This window comes from Uloborus diversus, chromosome 3 (genome assembly GCF_026930045.1).
Source record: "Uloborus diversus isolate 005 chromosome 3, Udiv.v.3.1, whole genome shotgun sequence".
Classification (NCBI taxonomy): domain Eukaryota; kingdom Metazoa; phylum Arthropoda; class Arachnida; order Araneae; family Uloboridae; genus Uloborus; species Uloborus diversus.
Genome location: NC_072733.1, coordinates 499,921 through 514,616, shown reverse-complemented (window position 1 = coordinate 514,616; position 14,696 = coordinate 499,921). Strand labels below are relative to the sequence as shown.

Sequence of the window (14,696 nt, the reverse complement as noted above, 5' to 3'; positions counted from 1 at the left end):
CCCTCTAGGAAAGTGGTGAGTCTGATTAATTTCTGGAAAAGAACAAAACTGGAATTTGTGAAAAATATACTTTATGGTACGTGTTCTTGGGTGAAGGAAGAAAAGTTGTCCCTTATCTGTTTCAAGTAATTTTTTTGGAAATTCGTTCTCCCATAAACCAAAATTAAACACCCAACATAATAATAACTGTGTTATTGGAAGCTGGAAGGCAGTTTTGAAGGCAATGAGACTTCCTTTCCAATTCTAAGTAAACAGTCCGTTAATAATGATGGATGAAACTTAAAAAAAATATTTTTAAAGACTGTCGGAAAAATAACCAGTTTACTTCATTAACTGGAAACTTATTAATGAAAAGAAGCGATGACAAATTCGCAAAAGAAAAAAAAAAGTTTTAAGAAATTGTGATTATAAAGAAAATGTTGAAGTAATCACTACGTCCTTGCCGTTTTTTTTTTAATTATTTCACGCAAAAATTAAAAAATATATAGATTTTGGCGTACAAAAAAAAGTAGTATTCGTATTCTTAAAAGTATAACTAGATATTATAAATTGAACTAAAACTTAATGAAATTTATTCTGAAACGCTAACACATGTTTAATTTGTCGTAGAAAATTTTTAAAGTGGATATAACCTGTTGTCAAATAAAATTTTCTCTATTAAACTTATGCATGTAATGAAATCATATGAAACTTGTTGCTTAAAATGGAAAATATATCTCTTTAATATGAGAGCACATTATAGTCGGAAACCGTAGTGAAAAAAATATTGCAACTCATGAAAGAAATTGGGCCATTTAAAATAATACGACCAGTGTTTGAAATTGTAGTTTTATAAAGGATGATTACGCCATGAATGGCTGCGTTACGCCATTATTAGAAATAAGGGTAGTGAATGATGATCATGGCTCTTTTCGGGGTAAAATCTGCATCTTCACTGTAACGAAACTTATTTTAAGCATAGGTAATCTTGAATTAGATTATTTTCTGTTGAATATGCATATTGGAGTTAAAATATTATCTTTAATTTTGTTTTTTGGTGGCAAATAAAACACGCTGAGTTTAAATGAGTGTCCAACTGAGTGTCCAACTGCTTCGCAAAGTTTGATTCTGAACATGTGAGTTCCCAAACTCACATTTCTGTGATTAAAATACCTACATATATTTTTATATTTCAGTCAAATGTATCATCAGAGCTGCCAACTGCTACGAAAAAATCGTAGTTTCTACGAATTTTAGATTTAAACTTAGACGCTACGATAGTGGGTCCAAAAACTACGATTTTCTGTTTTTTTTTTTTATATATATATAATTTATAATCCCAAAAACGCAAAAAAAAAAAAAAAAAAAAAAAGAAAAACACATACACACACACACACACAAACTGCATGAAAACTAAACCGGTAAGTTCAAAAAATCAAACTTCTACACGTGTGCTGACGGTCTCTGCGCATAAAACGTAATGCCACTTCCTCCATTCACCGCGCGTATAAACGGTATAATGCATGAACAAGAAGCACATGCGTAGAAACGAATTTGCGAATACGTACAGATGAATCTCTATCCACTATCCAACAACACATCTCCATCTGCTGTTGAACTGAAGTGAAGACAAACGAAGAGAAATACAATGTGTACATCTCGTTTCCCGTAACTGTAACAAGCATTGCTCTTCGAAAGTTTCATGGAGTGAAAATGGAACGGTTTTTAGATCGCAACGCTGATCTAAAAACCGATTGAATCTTTGGCAAAAAAAGAGGAAAAACTTCAAAGAATTCCGTGAAGAATATAAAAGCCATTCCTTGTTTCATCTTTAAAGACGGATTATGCAAGATGTACTACTTGCAATAGCGATTTTTCAGTTGAACACGACGTTAATTATTCACAGTCTATCACATTTGTTAAATCTGCGGCACCGGCCACTGCCTCCCTCCTTCCTGCCGCAAAATGATGCTACGATTTCTCATCGGTCTTCTCATACTATTATTTTTGTGATTTGTTAATTTATTTATTTTTAATAAAGTTACAAGGAAAATTGCTTGCCGGGTTTTTCTCGCCGCATCCTGTACATTTGTTTCGCACAGTCAGCAAAAACATAGTTGTGTGATTAAAGTTATGATGTTTTATGAAGAAGGAAAATAAATTCTTCACTAAGGATATTGGTTTAAGTTTTTTTGTAAAAATATTAAATGTTTTTTGCTTTATATACAAATTACATTATCATACAACAACTTGCATTATCAAAGTTAGACAGTGTTTTAACATACAAGGAGGGGGGGGGGGTCGCATCAGAATTTAAGTATGAGAAATTTCTAATCATGTTTTGCTGAAAATTTCAATTAAAACTTCCTGAAAAGTTGAAAATAATAATTTTTGAATTTTTCCGGAGCAGAAATAAACCATTTCGGAACGAAACGGTTTCTCCGTGTCTTCGAAATTTTCCTTTTTTTTTCCCCGACCGTTTTCATCTCTATTGGAGACTCAACAAGAAATTTTAGCTGTGAGATTTTGATAAAACAGAATATATTTTAGTAATTAATACACTTAATTTTAAAGTTATTATGGGGAAGCAGCAGAAAAAGGTAGCTTTACAAAAACATTTTAGCATAAGAAAAGTTGCTTAAAAATTCTACACTAACTTTTCAAATGAAATTAAGAGCATGTTCTGATATCATTTAAGATAACAAATAAATAATTCTTAGATTTTTTTTTTAAACTGAAGTGAATGAAATGCAAATAATAAGCAGTAACAATGACATTCATCTTTTTGTCAAATTATCAGAGTTACATAACAAAAGGATACCATTATTTGCATTTATGGTGGCAGCTTGGAATGCAGCAGGGTTAAAAAAGCTGTTTCCAAGATATGAAGAGATTTTGCTTAAAAAGATATGTAAATTACGTAGAAAAACGATGTAAGTAGCAGAATAAAAAATAATTAGTTTTTAGGACGCTCTGATTTTTTGAATATTTTATATAGGATTGGGAAACTTACTTTCTGTCCTTTGTTTAATTAAGAAACATATTAACAAAATATATAATTTAACAAATAATGCGAGTAAAGTACTTTCACTAGGACAGAAAGGAAAACTTTAGTCCGAATGTCCCACAAGTGACGGTGGAATCAACCTAAAATATACATTTACCTTTGCTAGTGTATTTATCCGCTACGTAGTTTTTCTTGAAACTGTATTGCTGAATGTATTTTTTTTTTTTTTTTGAAAAATAATTAAGAAAACTAGAAAATATTCAAATGTGAATCAGCGCCTAGAGATTGGTACGACTAAAAATAAAAATGACTATTTTCAAATTCCTAATAATGGTCATTTTTGGCTCTTTTAATGGTTTTATTACTTACTTACAATAACTACTACTTAATTTGAGTCGCATCCCTTATAACATTCAATTCGTATATTTAGTTTATAAATTAATCTTAAATTTCCAATATCACATGATCTTATATTTCATTAGATAAGGCAGTTTCAAGATGCCTATAGCTTTTGTTTTAAAATCGGGAAAAGTTTTCTTGAAAATAAAAATGCTTTTTCGTCGCTTTATAGCTTTCCCTAAAGCAATTTCAAGCTTTAAATGATTAAAAAAAAAAAAAAAATAGCGTTAAATCTCAGTTCAGAAAGAAAATGGCACTTTTAGGAAGCATTTTAATTAAGTATTATAATGTGATTAAGGTAAACTTAGAGTTTCTTTATGGCTCGGGTATACAAGTATAGTCTCTTGCGCTGCTGTTTAAAAATCTTTATTCGGAGGGTTTTAAGTTTAAGTGTGGTAACATTAAATTTTTCTCCTTCTGATTGAAAAGGTAAAGATCACGACAGTGTTCAATTGTACTATTGTTTCGTAACGTAAAATGTGTTTCTTAATTTACAAGTTTTTGAATCCATTCATATTTATAGATAAAAATTAAAAGGGAAGAAAAGCACAAAATCTGTTCAACTGAACAAAAAAAAGAAAAAGAAATTCTAGATATATGCTTTTACGGAACTTAGTTTTGCATTTAATATTATATTGGTTTTCAAGTGAAATTAAGTTTTTGTACAAAACAATAATAATTCATGGAAATGTTTCTACATAACGCATGAGAAGATTTAAAACTGAAAAAAAAAAGTTTCCTTTGCATGCTTTTTTAAAGTTTATTAACAATTCCGATGTGTAACAACGTCAAAGAGCTTGAAGCATTTTAATCATAAAAAAGTGAAGTCAAAATGTTCTAAACAAGTGAATTGAACCAGTATAGTGACGTTCATCTAACAATGTAAATCACATCCAAAACTTTATAATTATTTCAATTTAGATTCTTTTTTTTTTCTTTTCAAATGTACCATTTCAGTTCGCATTTAAGCTAAACTCGAATCAAGTTCTACAATCAATAAAACTAGAAGTAGAATTTAACACGATATATTTATTTTTAATTATTTCTTAAGCGTATAAAAATACTGCAAATATTTACTTGTACGTATTATTATCATGCTACAAAACACTGCTGTACGAAAAATAAATCTGCTGTTAAGCATCATTACAACATTACAAAAGCGTGTGAAACAGAAAGTAGAATATTAAGCTTACTACTTTTAATTTGTGTTAAAAATAGTAACACAGCTCTTTCAAATATGTATGTATATATATATATGTATGTATATATATATATATATATATATATATATATATATATATATATATATATATATATATATATATATATATATATATATATATATATATTACCTTTAGGTTCGACATTCTAGTGAATGGAGGAGGCGCCGTGACGCTACAATTCCAACGAAACCCATTTCATCCAATCAAACGTACTGTCATGGTGCCATGGAATACTGTCATGGTCATGGGACCTGTTACAATGTCAGCAACAGTAGAAACAGAAGCTCAAGAAGATTTACTGCAGCAGCAGAATCCGTGCTTGGAACATGACTATGACGTGATGAAGCCAATCGTCTACCAGACGTGGAGATCAGGCTCGCAAGGGGCGTGCACCGAGAACAGTGCTATTATGGCTGAAACGCAAGTAAGTCTGACAAAAAATTTTTACAAAAGATTACTTATTCTTAAAAAAGAATGCATTCGCCGAAAAGTGAAAAACAGCTCGTTTCTCTCCGTTATTGAATTCTGTTGTATGTTTTGGTCCTGACGCTTGGAAGGACCTGCATCAAAACCTCATATTTTGATATCAATCAAAGCGAAAACGATTTTCCTACGTCAACTGCACCTGATTTAGGGAAGAGGTTTATTAAGTTATACTTTATTTTGCTTGTTTACATTAAGCTAACTCTGCATTAAAATATATGTTTTATTCTTTTTTTGTTTTAGTATTTTTTTTTTTTTGAAGATAAGAAAAGATTTATTAACAAAAACACACATACATAACAAACAGTAAGCAAACTAAAATAAAATAAAGTTAAAACATAGAACGTGAATTACAAACGATAATCACAAAACATTAAGAAATTCTCGGTTATAGTTCAACATCAGTTAGTAGTAAGAATTTAACACTAAAGAGTGCCAAAGGCACTTTCCGCAGTGTTATTAAATCAGTTTAATTTGGAGTACAAACACATAAATATGTATTAAAAAATATAATATTTACAAATTATTATATATATATATATATATATATATATATATATATATATATATATATATATATATATATATATATATATTGACTGTTTTTCCGTTTAGAGGCTACGATGCACATGATGAAATTAGCTGGCCCCATATGACCCAAAGGCTGTAGGTTAGGAAAACCAGATAAAAGAATTCTGGATAAAGTACCTTTCAAACAAAGAAAAAATAGCAAAACCGGTTCATCTGCTAGGTATCATTGGTTAAAATAAAATAAAATAAAAAAGAGGATGCTATGGAAAACACACACACATACACACGCGTCGCTTTTATAATCAATTCTTTTTTACTTCGGGGTTAGAAACTAAAGCTATATTAATTAAATACGAAATTGAAATGAGTGCGCCATATAATTTATATAAAATCTTGTAAATACATCTATATTATTTCGATAGAATGGCCATAAGTCCATTCAACATTCTTATTGTGTTGGTGCAGGGTTTTCAAGCTAATCTTGTCATTTTTTCGTCAAAAGTTTAGTTGTAATTAAATTCCATTTAACACATAATTTTCCGCTTCTTACATTAAAGTATCACGGGAACAGTGATACATGAAATTATGCCGTCTCACTGTTCCTGTCTCGCTGTTCCTCATTGCTATATTTGAACTAAGTAAGCGCAACTTTCATACAAAGAAAAATAACAAAATCATTTTACTGATAAAATGAACCTTGAATATAAATAGTGCTTAAATTGCATTCAACACATAATTTTTCCACTTATATAAAAGTATTCGTATGCAAAAGTGAGACACGAATTCAGGCTGTCTCACTGTTCTTGCCTCACTGTTCCATCATTGCTATATCTCATCCATTTTCATACAAAGCAAAATAAAAAAAAATCATTTTACTGCTTAAATGAACGTTGAATAATAGGCTAATAAAAGATGAATAACACCAGTTTTTAAAGTATATCAAACAAGACAAGAAACGATACAACAAGCAATGCAAAAAAATTGCTTTGATAGGGTTGAATAAAAGTGGTTAACTGTTTTTCTCACTTTAGATCTCAATACAACTTTATTTCTGAAATAATGTTCACAGCATGTTAATTTGAATTTCCAAAAGCGTTATCAGTCTAGAAATAGCTAAACAGAAAGTAATCTGCTGCTGTCTCGCTGTTTATCTGTCTCACTGTACCACTTCTCCCCTACCACACTCTTTAAAAAGCATGAAAAGTTTCATTATAATTTAAAGTGATAATCCAAAACATATAACTATGTTAACAGTTGCTTTAAAACGTAAAATAAGTCAACAACTCTATTGTAAAAAAAGGGATATCCCGCGTTCCCGTGGCCATATGAAAATGATTTAAACTGTCAAAAAGCTATCGTTCGAAGAAAGGAATAATAAAGAGTCTCTTGAATAAACAAAAATATGTAATGAAAATAATTTTATTTAACTAAAATGTGCAATCACCCTTTAAAAAACCTAAAAATAATTCTTTGAATTTAAAATAGATCGTCAAATTAAAAAAAAAATCATTAAATTACATTAACAGTAATTGGATCGTTTATTTTTTAAAGCCGTTATTTTCACTTAAAAAAAAAAGCAGCGAGAACTTATTCAACCTCCAAAAAAAAACATAAAAAAATTCGCATCGCAAATACAAAAGCATATTCCTGCTCCCCCGTCCTCGTAGAAAAAAAGAATTTAACTCAAATACGCAACACAATTTATATTAAATGATTATTCCCTACCTTCTGGAAGCAAAACGTTTTATATTAAAATCTGCATTGCAAATACAGCGAAACGAAAAGGAAAATCAGAAGCTATCTTTTGAGAAAAGAGGAAAAAATCCCGTAGGACGATTAAAAACAGATTTAAAATTCGTAGTCAGTAAAAAAAAGAAAAAGACAAATTCGTATATTTCATTGAATTAAAATGCGTTATAAACGAAATGAAAAGAGATCATGAGTATAACTTTCCGAACCTGACCTCACTGAAAAAAATATCTGCAGATTTTGAAAAAATGCCACACTGTTAAAAATGATATGTTCAAAAATGAGCATTCACAAGTTCTCATTTTTTTTGGAGACATTATTACTTAGAATTGGATTCCCCCAATCTTGTATCTGAATTAAGGGAGAATCACAAAAACTTTCATATACAATGAAACCTGTGTATAACGATACTGTCTATAACGATAACCTGTCTATAACAATTTTTTTTTTTGGCCCCTAGCAAAATGTCAGCATGGTCTACAACGATAACCTGTCTATTACGATATTTTTTTTAGGTTCCCAACAGTATCGTTGTAGACAGGTTTTACTGTATTACGAAAAAAGTAAATAATGCCTTGTTTTAAATGCAAATAATCAACAGCTAACCCGTAACAGAGGAGGTGAAAAAGTAGGACATAACAGGAGACGTGAGATCTCAGAGACCGCTCTACTTTTAGATTTTTTAAAAATCGTGTAATTAAGATACATTCCTGCTACTTCTTTTAAGTGCTTTTTGAACTTTTATTAGCACAGGAAAAAATAGTTTTGAATTCTAAATTAAAATATACCTTTTCCGAGGAAATTTTACTAGAGCCTTAAGATTTTTCAAGAAAATTCATATTCTTCAGTAAATAATTTACTACTCGTAATATAATTAAACTATTATTTATTAATGATTTTGTTTTAAGTGTTTAATATATACAGAACATTTTAATACCAGAAAATTGATTATATCATGTTACAAGAATATATTGACAGTCCTTTAACTATAAGTATTTCGCGTCGTATTTCCAGGAATAATTCTGCCCTTATTTTCCCTAAAACATTATTGCGTATTTTTTGTGACCGTTTTGATCAGCACCGAAAACTTGGGACTTCAAAGTTATTTTTTTCAAAACACTCTACAAAAAAATGTCCTCTTATGTCCTCTTAGAAATTAATATTAATCATTCATAAATGGTCGGTAGAAAGACCCTGAAAAGGAATTAGCTGCGTAAACCTGCGAACTTTGGACCCTGAGCCCAAACAAATCGAAAAAACTCCATAATAACATACCTGTGTACACAAACAAGCGAGAGAGGTTTAAAACATTTTTAAGCGCTTTTTGGCGTTTTCGCCCCACTGTTCACCGGTTCGATATAGGAAAGTTTTTCGGTCCAATAAAGGAAAACACGCCATTTCTAATTCTTTTATTTATACCTTGTCAACAAGTTCCCCAATCGAGCATGTAAATACATTGCTGTAATCCCGATTGTTGTTGTCTTGTCCATGATGCGCAAAGTAAAGCACTAGATTACTCCGAAGCTGTCGAAGACAGTCTCGGCTACCTCCACAGCCTTTTCCGAAAAAAATCATATCATATGAGTCATCCAGGCCGATCTTGAGAACACGGGACGGAATTGCTAGACAGCCGAAGATATGCTGGGGAGACAGTTGCAAGTCAGGGCAGTGTGGGCAGTGAACTGAGTAACTTCTTACTCCGTCACTTTTTATTTTCATGCCCCTTACATGTTTTGTTCGAAGCCTGGTTATTATCAATGCTGTTGTGCGATTACAGTTTAGGGCTGGAATAGAAGATTTAAAACTATTGCTGATAAGTCTACGGCTGGCCACAGCATTGGCATCAATAAAAGTGAGGTTCGATGATTAGGGGTAGGATCTAGACTCCTTAGCAAGCTCATCGGCTTTCTCATTACCAAGGATACTTACATGGGCTGTAACATTGTACTATCCATGGAAGATGGGTTGCCAGAGCCTCGAGAGGTTGGACTTCTACCTGTTGGTTCACGGGAGGTATTTTATTTCCCTCCTACTACCCATTGGAAACTAATGGAGACATTCCCCTATCCACCACCTTGGGGCGCGCTCTGTTGGGGTTACAGGCTCCTCACGGAGGTAATCTCCATTAAATACTGTTTATAATACTATAACTTACCTCTCAATTCACAAATTTTAGTATTATTCTACTAGATACAAGTACTCAAAATAAGATCGAACACGTTTTCAACACAAATCACATCGTAACTCAAGCTATGCAGATCTAAATGTGACGAAACTTTATCATTAAAGGTTTCAGACACAAATCTTTGTATTTCCACCGGTAGAGTGTAGCACAGAACTGTACGCTAGATTTCAAGCCCCCGGTCCAATTTAAGTAGTGATCCAATACAGGTGGTGTTCCCCTAAGTGTGCAAATTCGCATACTTTCCCAAGCTACATTTTTAGTCTCAAGACGATAAACAATTAAAGCATAAATTACGTAAAATACTAGTTTAATGAAATTATTGCATTGGTTTTACTATGCTTGAGCTTTTAATATCCTACATATACGTCTGTGCAATCTTATTTACTCACCTGCTGCCTATGTATGCTTTGTTGTTTCAAGAAATAAGAAACTCAAAAGAATTGTCGACTGTGACTCTGACTCCGATTCCTGGATTTTGAAACGTCCATCTCCGACTCCAACTCTGACCCCGGCTTTTTTATTATTTATTTATTTATTTTTCCAAATCCCCCTTCCTCGTGGGAAGAAGGGAAAACCCTAAACAGAGATTGAAATATTAATTCCTTTTTATGAAATTTTATTGTAAACTTAAGATCTATACAACGTTAGAAATTCAATTTGAAAATCAAATTATCCAATAGTTGCGATTTCTAAAGTGAGATTACTTAAAAATCCCATTTAAAAAAATTGAATAGGATTAATTTGCTCCCCTTTAATGTTTAACTAACAGATGTTGGTCAAATCCTGGGCTTTCAATTTTTGAAAGCTGTAACTTGAGGATTTTTTTTTTTTTTTTTTTTTGCTCAGTCAAAAAAATTTTCTTGACAGGGGGTGGTCCTCCCTCCCTTTCCCGGGTGACACCCATCTGGTGGGTATCACCTCAACTTAATCTCAGAGATTATAAAAATTGAAATACTTTAATTCTGAAAAATTTCCCCAATAATATCCTCTTAAATCTTAAATTTCATCTTAAAAATTTCAACGAAAATATTGCACTGTATTGCGGGGAGAGGTAAGTTACATGTACGTCTGAAGCAAATTTTACCCGAAATGCGGCGGTATGCAACTTTGTACGAATAGCTTTTACTATAGATACATTTCTTGGCTCAATTTTTAATTTTAGTTTTATTGGCAGCCTCAGAATTAACCTTAATAAGAAGATTTTTGGATTAACTACAATTATTGAGTTTTGTAACCAAGAAATCATGTTCTGATTTTATTTTGAACTTTTAAGAGCCATTATTTTGAAATTCAGACAAAAAACGGAAATTTTGGCAGTGACCATTTTTGATTTTCCTAATTTTTTTATATCTCAAAGTAGGCCATAAGAAGTAAACATTCTGAAATTTTTAGCTTTCCAAAAATTTTTTTTCGCTCGTTAAAAATTCCCAAAGTTTGACGTTTTGCAGCGCTTTTTAGAAAAATTCTAAAAGTCGCATTTCAGTGCGCTTTAGCTCTTTACAGAAACACCACCCCACGGTTATGTTTATATTTATTGGTTGTACTGTATCTAGTGATGACGACTTCATAGTTAGTTTGGTTGGGGGTTGTTGCTTTCTTCAGATAAGGGGTCGCAAAGTATGGATTTTATCCGTTTTCGCGCAAGTTGAACCTGCGTTATTTCCCCCAAAAAGCCACCCCCCCCCGAAAAAAATGTAACATATACTGAAAGTTTATACCATGAAGAGAGTAAATGACACAAAATTTGCTTGAGATTTATTTTTTTTTAGGAGAAAAATGCCCTGATATTTTTCAAATTATCAAAAATTGTGCATTTTTGATCACAATTAACTCAAAACAGCATCACTAGGAAAAAAAAAACCTTTTATATATTATGGTACCTGGCTATGTGTAAAATATCATGAAAAAGAAAGCAGCATGGGATCCCTTCTTGTTTTCCAGAAAATAATTTTTTTTGTAGCTCATTTTATGCGTTTTCTCGTACGTAAAACGTGTGTCCAGTATGCAGATTAGATCTTCTAAAACTTTAAGGATGTAGTAAGAATGTATATATGTGTGTATAGAGAAAGAAAAAGACTAGTAATACTTTATTTTTCTGATTTTTACAAATTGATGTTATTTTAATTGCAGGTAATTCAGAAAACGATAAATAGATATCATATATATATATATATATATATATATATATATATATATATATATATATATATATATATATATATATATATATATATATATATATATATATATATATATATATAGATTTATCGTAACAATCCCAAAATAATTCTTTCTTATTTATGTCCGTAGCAATGGAAGAAATATCATGAACAATATCTGTTTCACTTTCCTCTAAATGCCTTTTTTCTATATCATCTTCAAATACCTCTAAAAGGCTGTCGGTTCTTGATAAATCAGTATTATCTGCTTTATTTTTCCTTTGTACATCGGTTAAAAGCAGCTTCAATTTGACTTTTTGTCAGATATTCGTTCGGTTGGAATATTTTTATGTCTTCAATCATATCTATTCTCATTGCATGTTCTGCAACAAAAGAGAAAACAAAGAAGAAAACATTTTGGAAATCTCACGTGAGGGGTGGGCTCTCCCAACTCGTAAAAGTACACAATTTTCATTGCAACAAATAGAATTTCTTTATGAAAAGTTCCTTTATGGTAAAAAACCGGCAGAAAACAGACGTCCGACCAAGTAGAACATGCAATGAGAACAGAGATGATCGAAGACATAAAAATATCCCAACCGAACAAATATCTGACAAAAAGTCAAATTCAAACTGTTTTTAGCTGATATCCCAAGCAAGAAAAAGCGAATAATACTGATTTATCAAGAACTGACAGCCTTTTAGAGGTATTTGAAGATGACATAGAAAATAGACATTTAGAGGAAAGTGAAGCAGATATTATTCATGATATTTATATATATATATATATATATATATATGTATCAATTTGTAAAAATCAGAAAAATAAAGTAACACATATATACATTCTTACTACATCCTTAAAGTTTTAGAAGATCTAATCTGCATACTGGACACATGTTTTACGTACGAGAAAACGCATAAAATGAGCTACAAAAAAAAATATTTTCTTTAAAACAAGAAGAGATCCCATGCTGCTTTCTTTTTCATGATGTTTTACACATAGCCAGGTACCATAATATATAAAAGGTTTTTTTTCCTAGTGATGCTGTTTTGAGTTAATTGCGATCAAAAATGCACAATTTTTGATAATTTGAAAAATATCAGGGCATTTTTCTCCTAAAAAAAATTAAACCTCAAGCAAATTTTGTGTCATTTACTCTCTTCATAGTATAAACTTTCAGTATATGTTACATTTTTTTCGGGGGGTGACTTTTTGGGGGAAATAACGCAGGTTCAACTTGCGCGAAAACGGATAAAATCCGTATTTTGCGACCCCTTATCTGAAGAAAGCAACAACCCCCAACCAAAATAACTATGAAGTCATCATCACTAGATACAGTACAACCAATAAATATAAACATAACCGTGGGGTGGTGTTTCTGTAAAGAGCTAAAGCGCACTGATACGCGACTTTTAGAATTTTTCTAAAAAGCGCTGCAAAACGTCAAACTTTGGGAATTTTTAACGAGCGAAAAAAATTTTTTGGAAGGCTAAAAATTTCAGAATGTTCACTTCTCATGACCTACTTTGACCTATAAAAAAATTATAAAAATCAAAAATGGTCACTGCCACACCTTGTCTGAACTTCAAAATAATGGCTCTTAAGTGATAACTAAGCTTTCTTAGATAATGTCTTTAGATTTAATATATATATATATATTAGGGTAGTCCTTATTTTTAAAGTTGCATATATTTTACACGACGCCCCCTCAATTTGTTCCATTGTACAAATAAATGTCCCTTGCAAAATTTTAAGTCAATCCATGAATATTAACACGTGCCCCTAGGCCCCCCTTTTTTGAGTTTTGAAGAAAAAATTACGGATTTTCTCATTTTTATGTAAAAATATTCTAACTTTTTATATTTAAAGTAATTTTGAACCTCAATAGGTGCTGCTACTTTCAGACCGACCATTCTCTCACTTTCATTCCGTAAAATTTAACATGTTACAGAGAATAAAATGTACACCAATGGCCTTGGGTCAAGCGTACCGCTCTTCTGCGCTTGTTACAACCAAGCGGCATGGAACGTTTCTTCCCATCAAGATGGACAGAAGGGATTCTATAGGCCATTAATGAATGGCCTAGGCCATTAATGAACGATCTTTGACAACAACAAATTGCCTCTTTCAGGCTTTGTAGGTGTTGGTTTACGAAATTCCCTATGTATGTAAGAGGTGTGGCAAAAAGAGTCGCAAGGTTTCAATGCTATAAGTATAAGTAATTGCAATTATATTTTAATTCACTGTTCTTCAAATATAAACATACCTAAATGCTTGTGCATTTTTTAATTTTTAAAATATAAATTTCGAAAAATCCTCAGTTACTCCTAACATTAAAATATACTGTATTTTCCATAGCTAAAATATAAATTAAAAAAATATCCAGATCGAAACAATGTAGAAATCTATACTTTAAATTAATTTTCTTCTCTTTCAGTACATTTTCCTTTATTATCATCAAATTCTTGCGATTCACAAGATGTAGAAACCGAAATGGGTATCTCTCCTAACCTGTTGAACTTTTGTTTTCTACGGCTGGTCTACCACAATGCAAAAAAGCTTGACAACTATTGTTATCTGCTCGCCTTTCATCACTGTTAGACAAATGCCATATTAGGGATAAAGATGTTGTTCATTTATTTGCAGCCTATGTAGATGAAGTAAATTTAAATCCAAATGACCTAGTGATCAATCGTACATTCCTTTAGAGAGCAAAAGAAAATCTTCGAGAGGTAAAATTAAATTTCCTAAACTTAAATTTAGATTTTGTAGTTATTCACTGGGATACAAAGCTACATCCAGATGTAACTGGAAAAAGAACGCCGACAGGATTACCGTGATAGCTTCAGGTTCTAACATAGAACAGCTACTCGGAATTCCTTAGATATTTCTTCAGTTGTATATGATATCTTAGATGATAGCTCTTTATTACTAACTGTTCTAGCTGTAATGTTTGATACAACGACTTGCAACACCA

At 31.4% G+C, this 14,696-nt stretch overlaps 1 protein-coding gene across 1 annotated transcript in view; it reads left to right on the top strand.

Annotated features, from left to right (window-relative positions):
• The window catches only part of LOC129218177 (teneurin-m-like), a 116,889-nt gene that overhangs the window by 813 nt on the left and 101,380 nt on the right, over positions 1–14,696 (top strand). Inside the window, exon 2 of the mRNA XM_054852395.1 lies at positions 4,744–5,032. Coding sequence (XP_054708370.1) covers positions 4,744–5,032 — 289 coding nt within the window. The remainder of the gene's footprint in view (positions 1–4,743; positions 5,033–14,696) is intronic.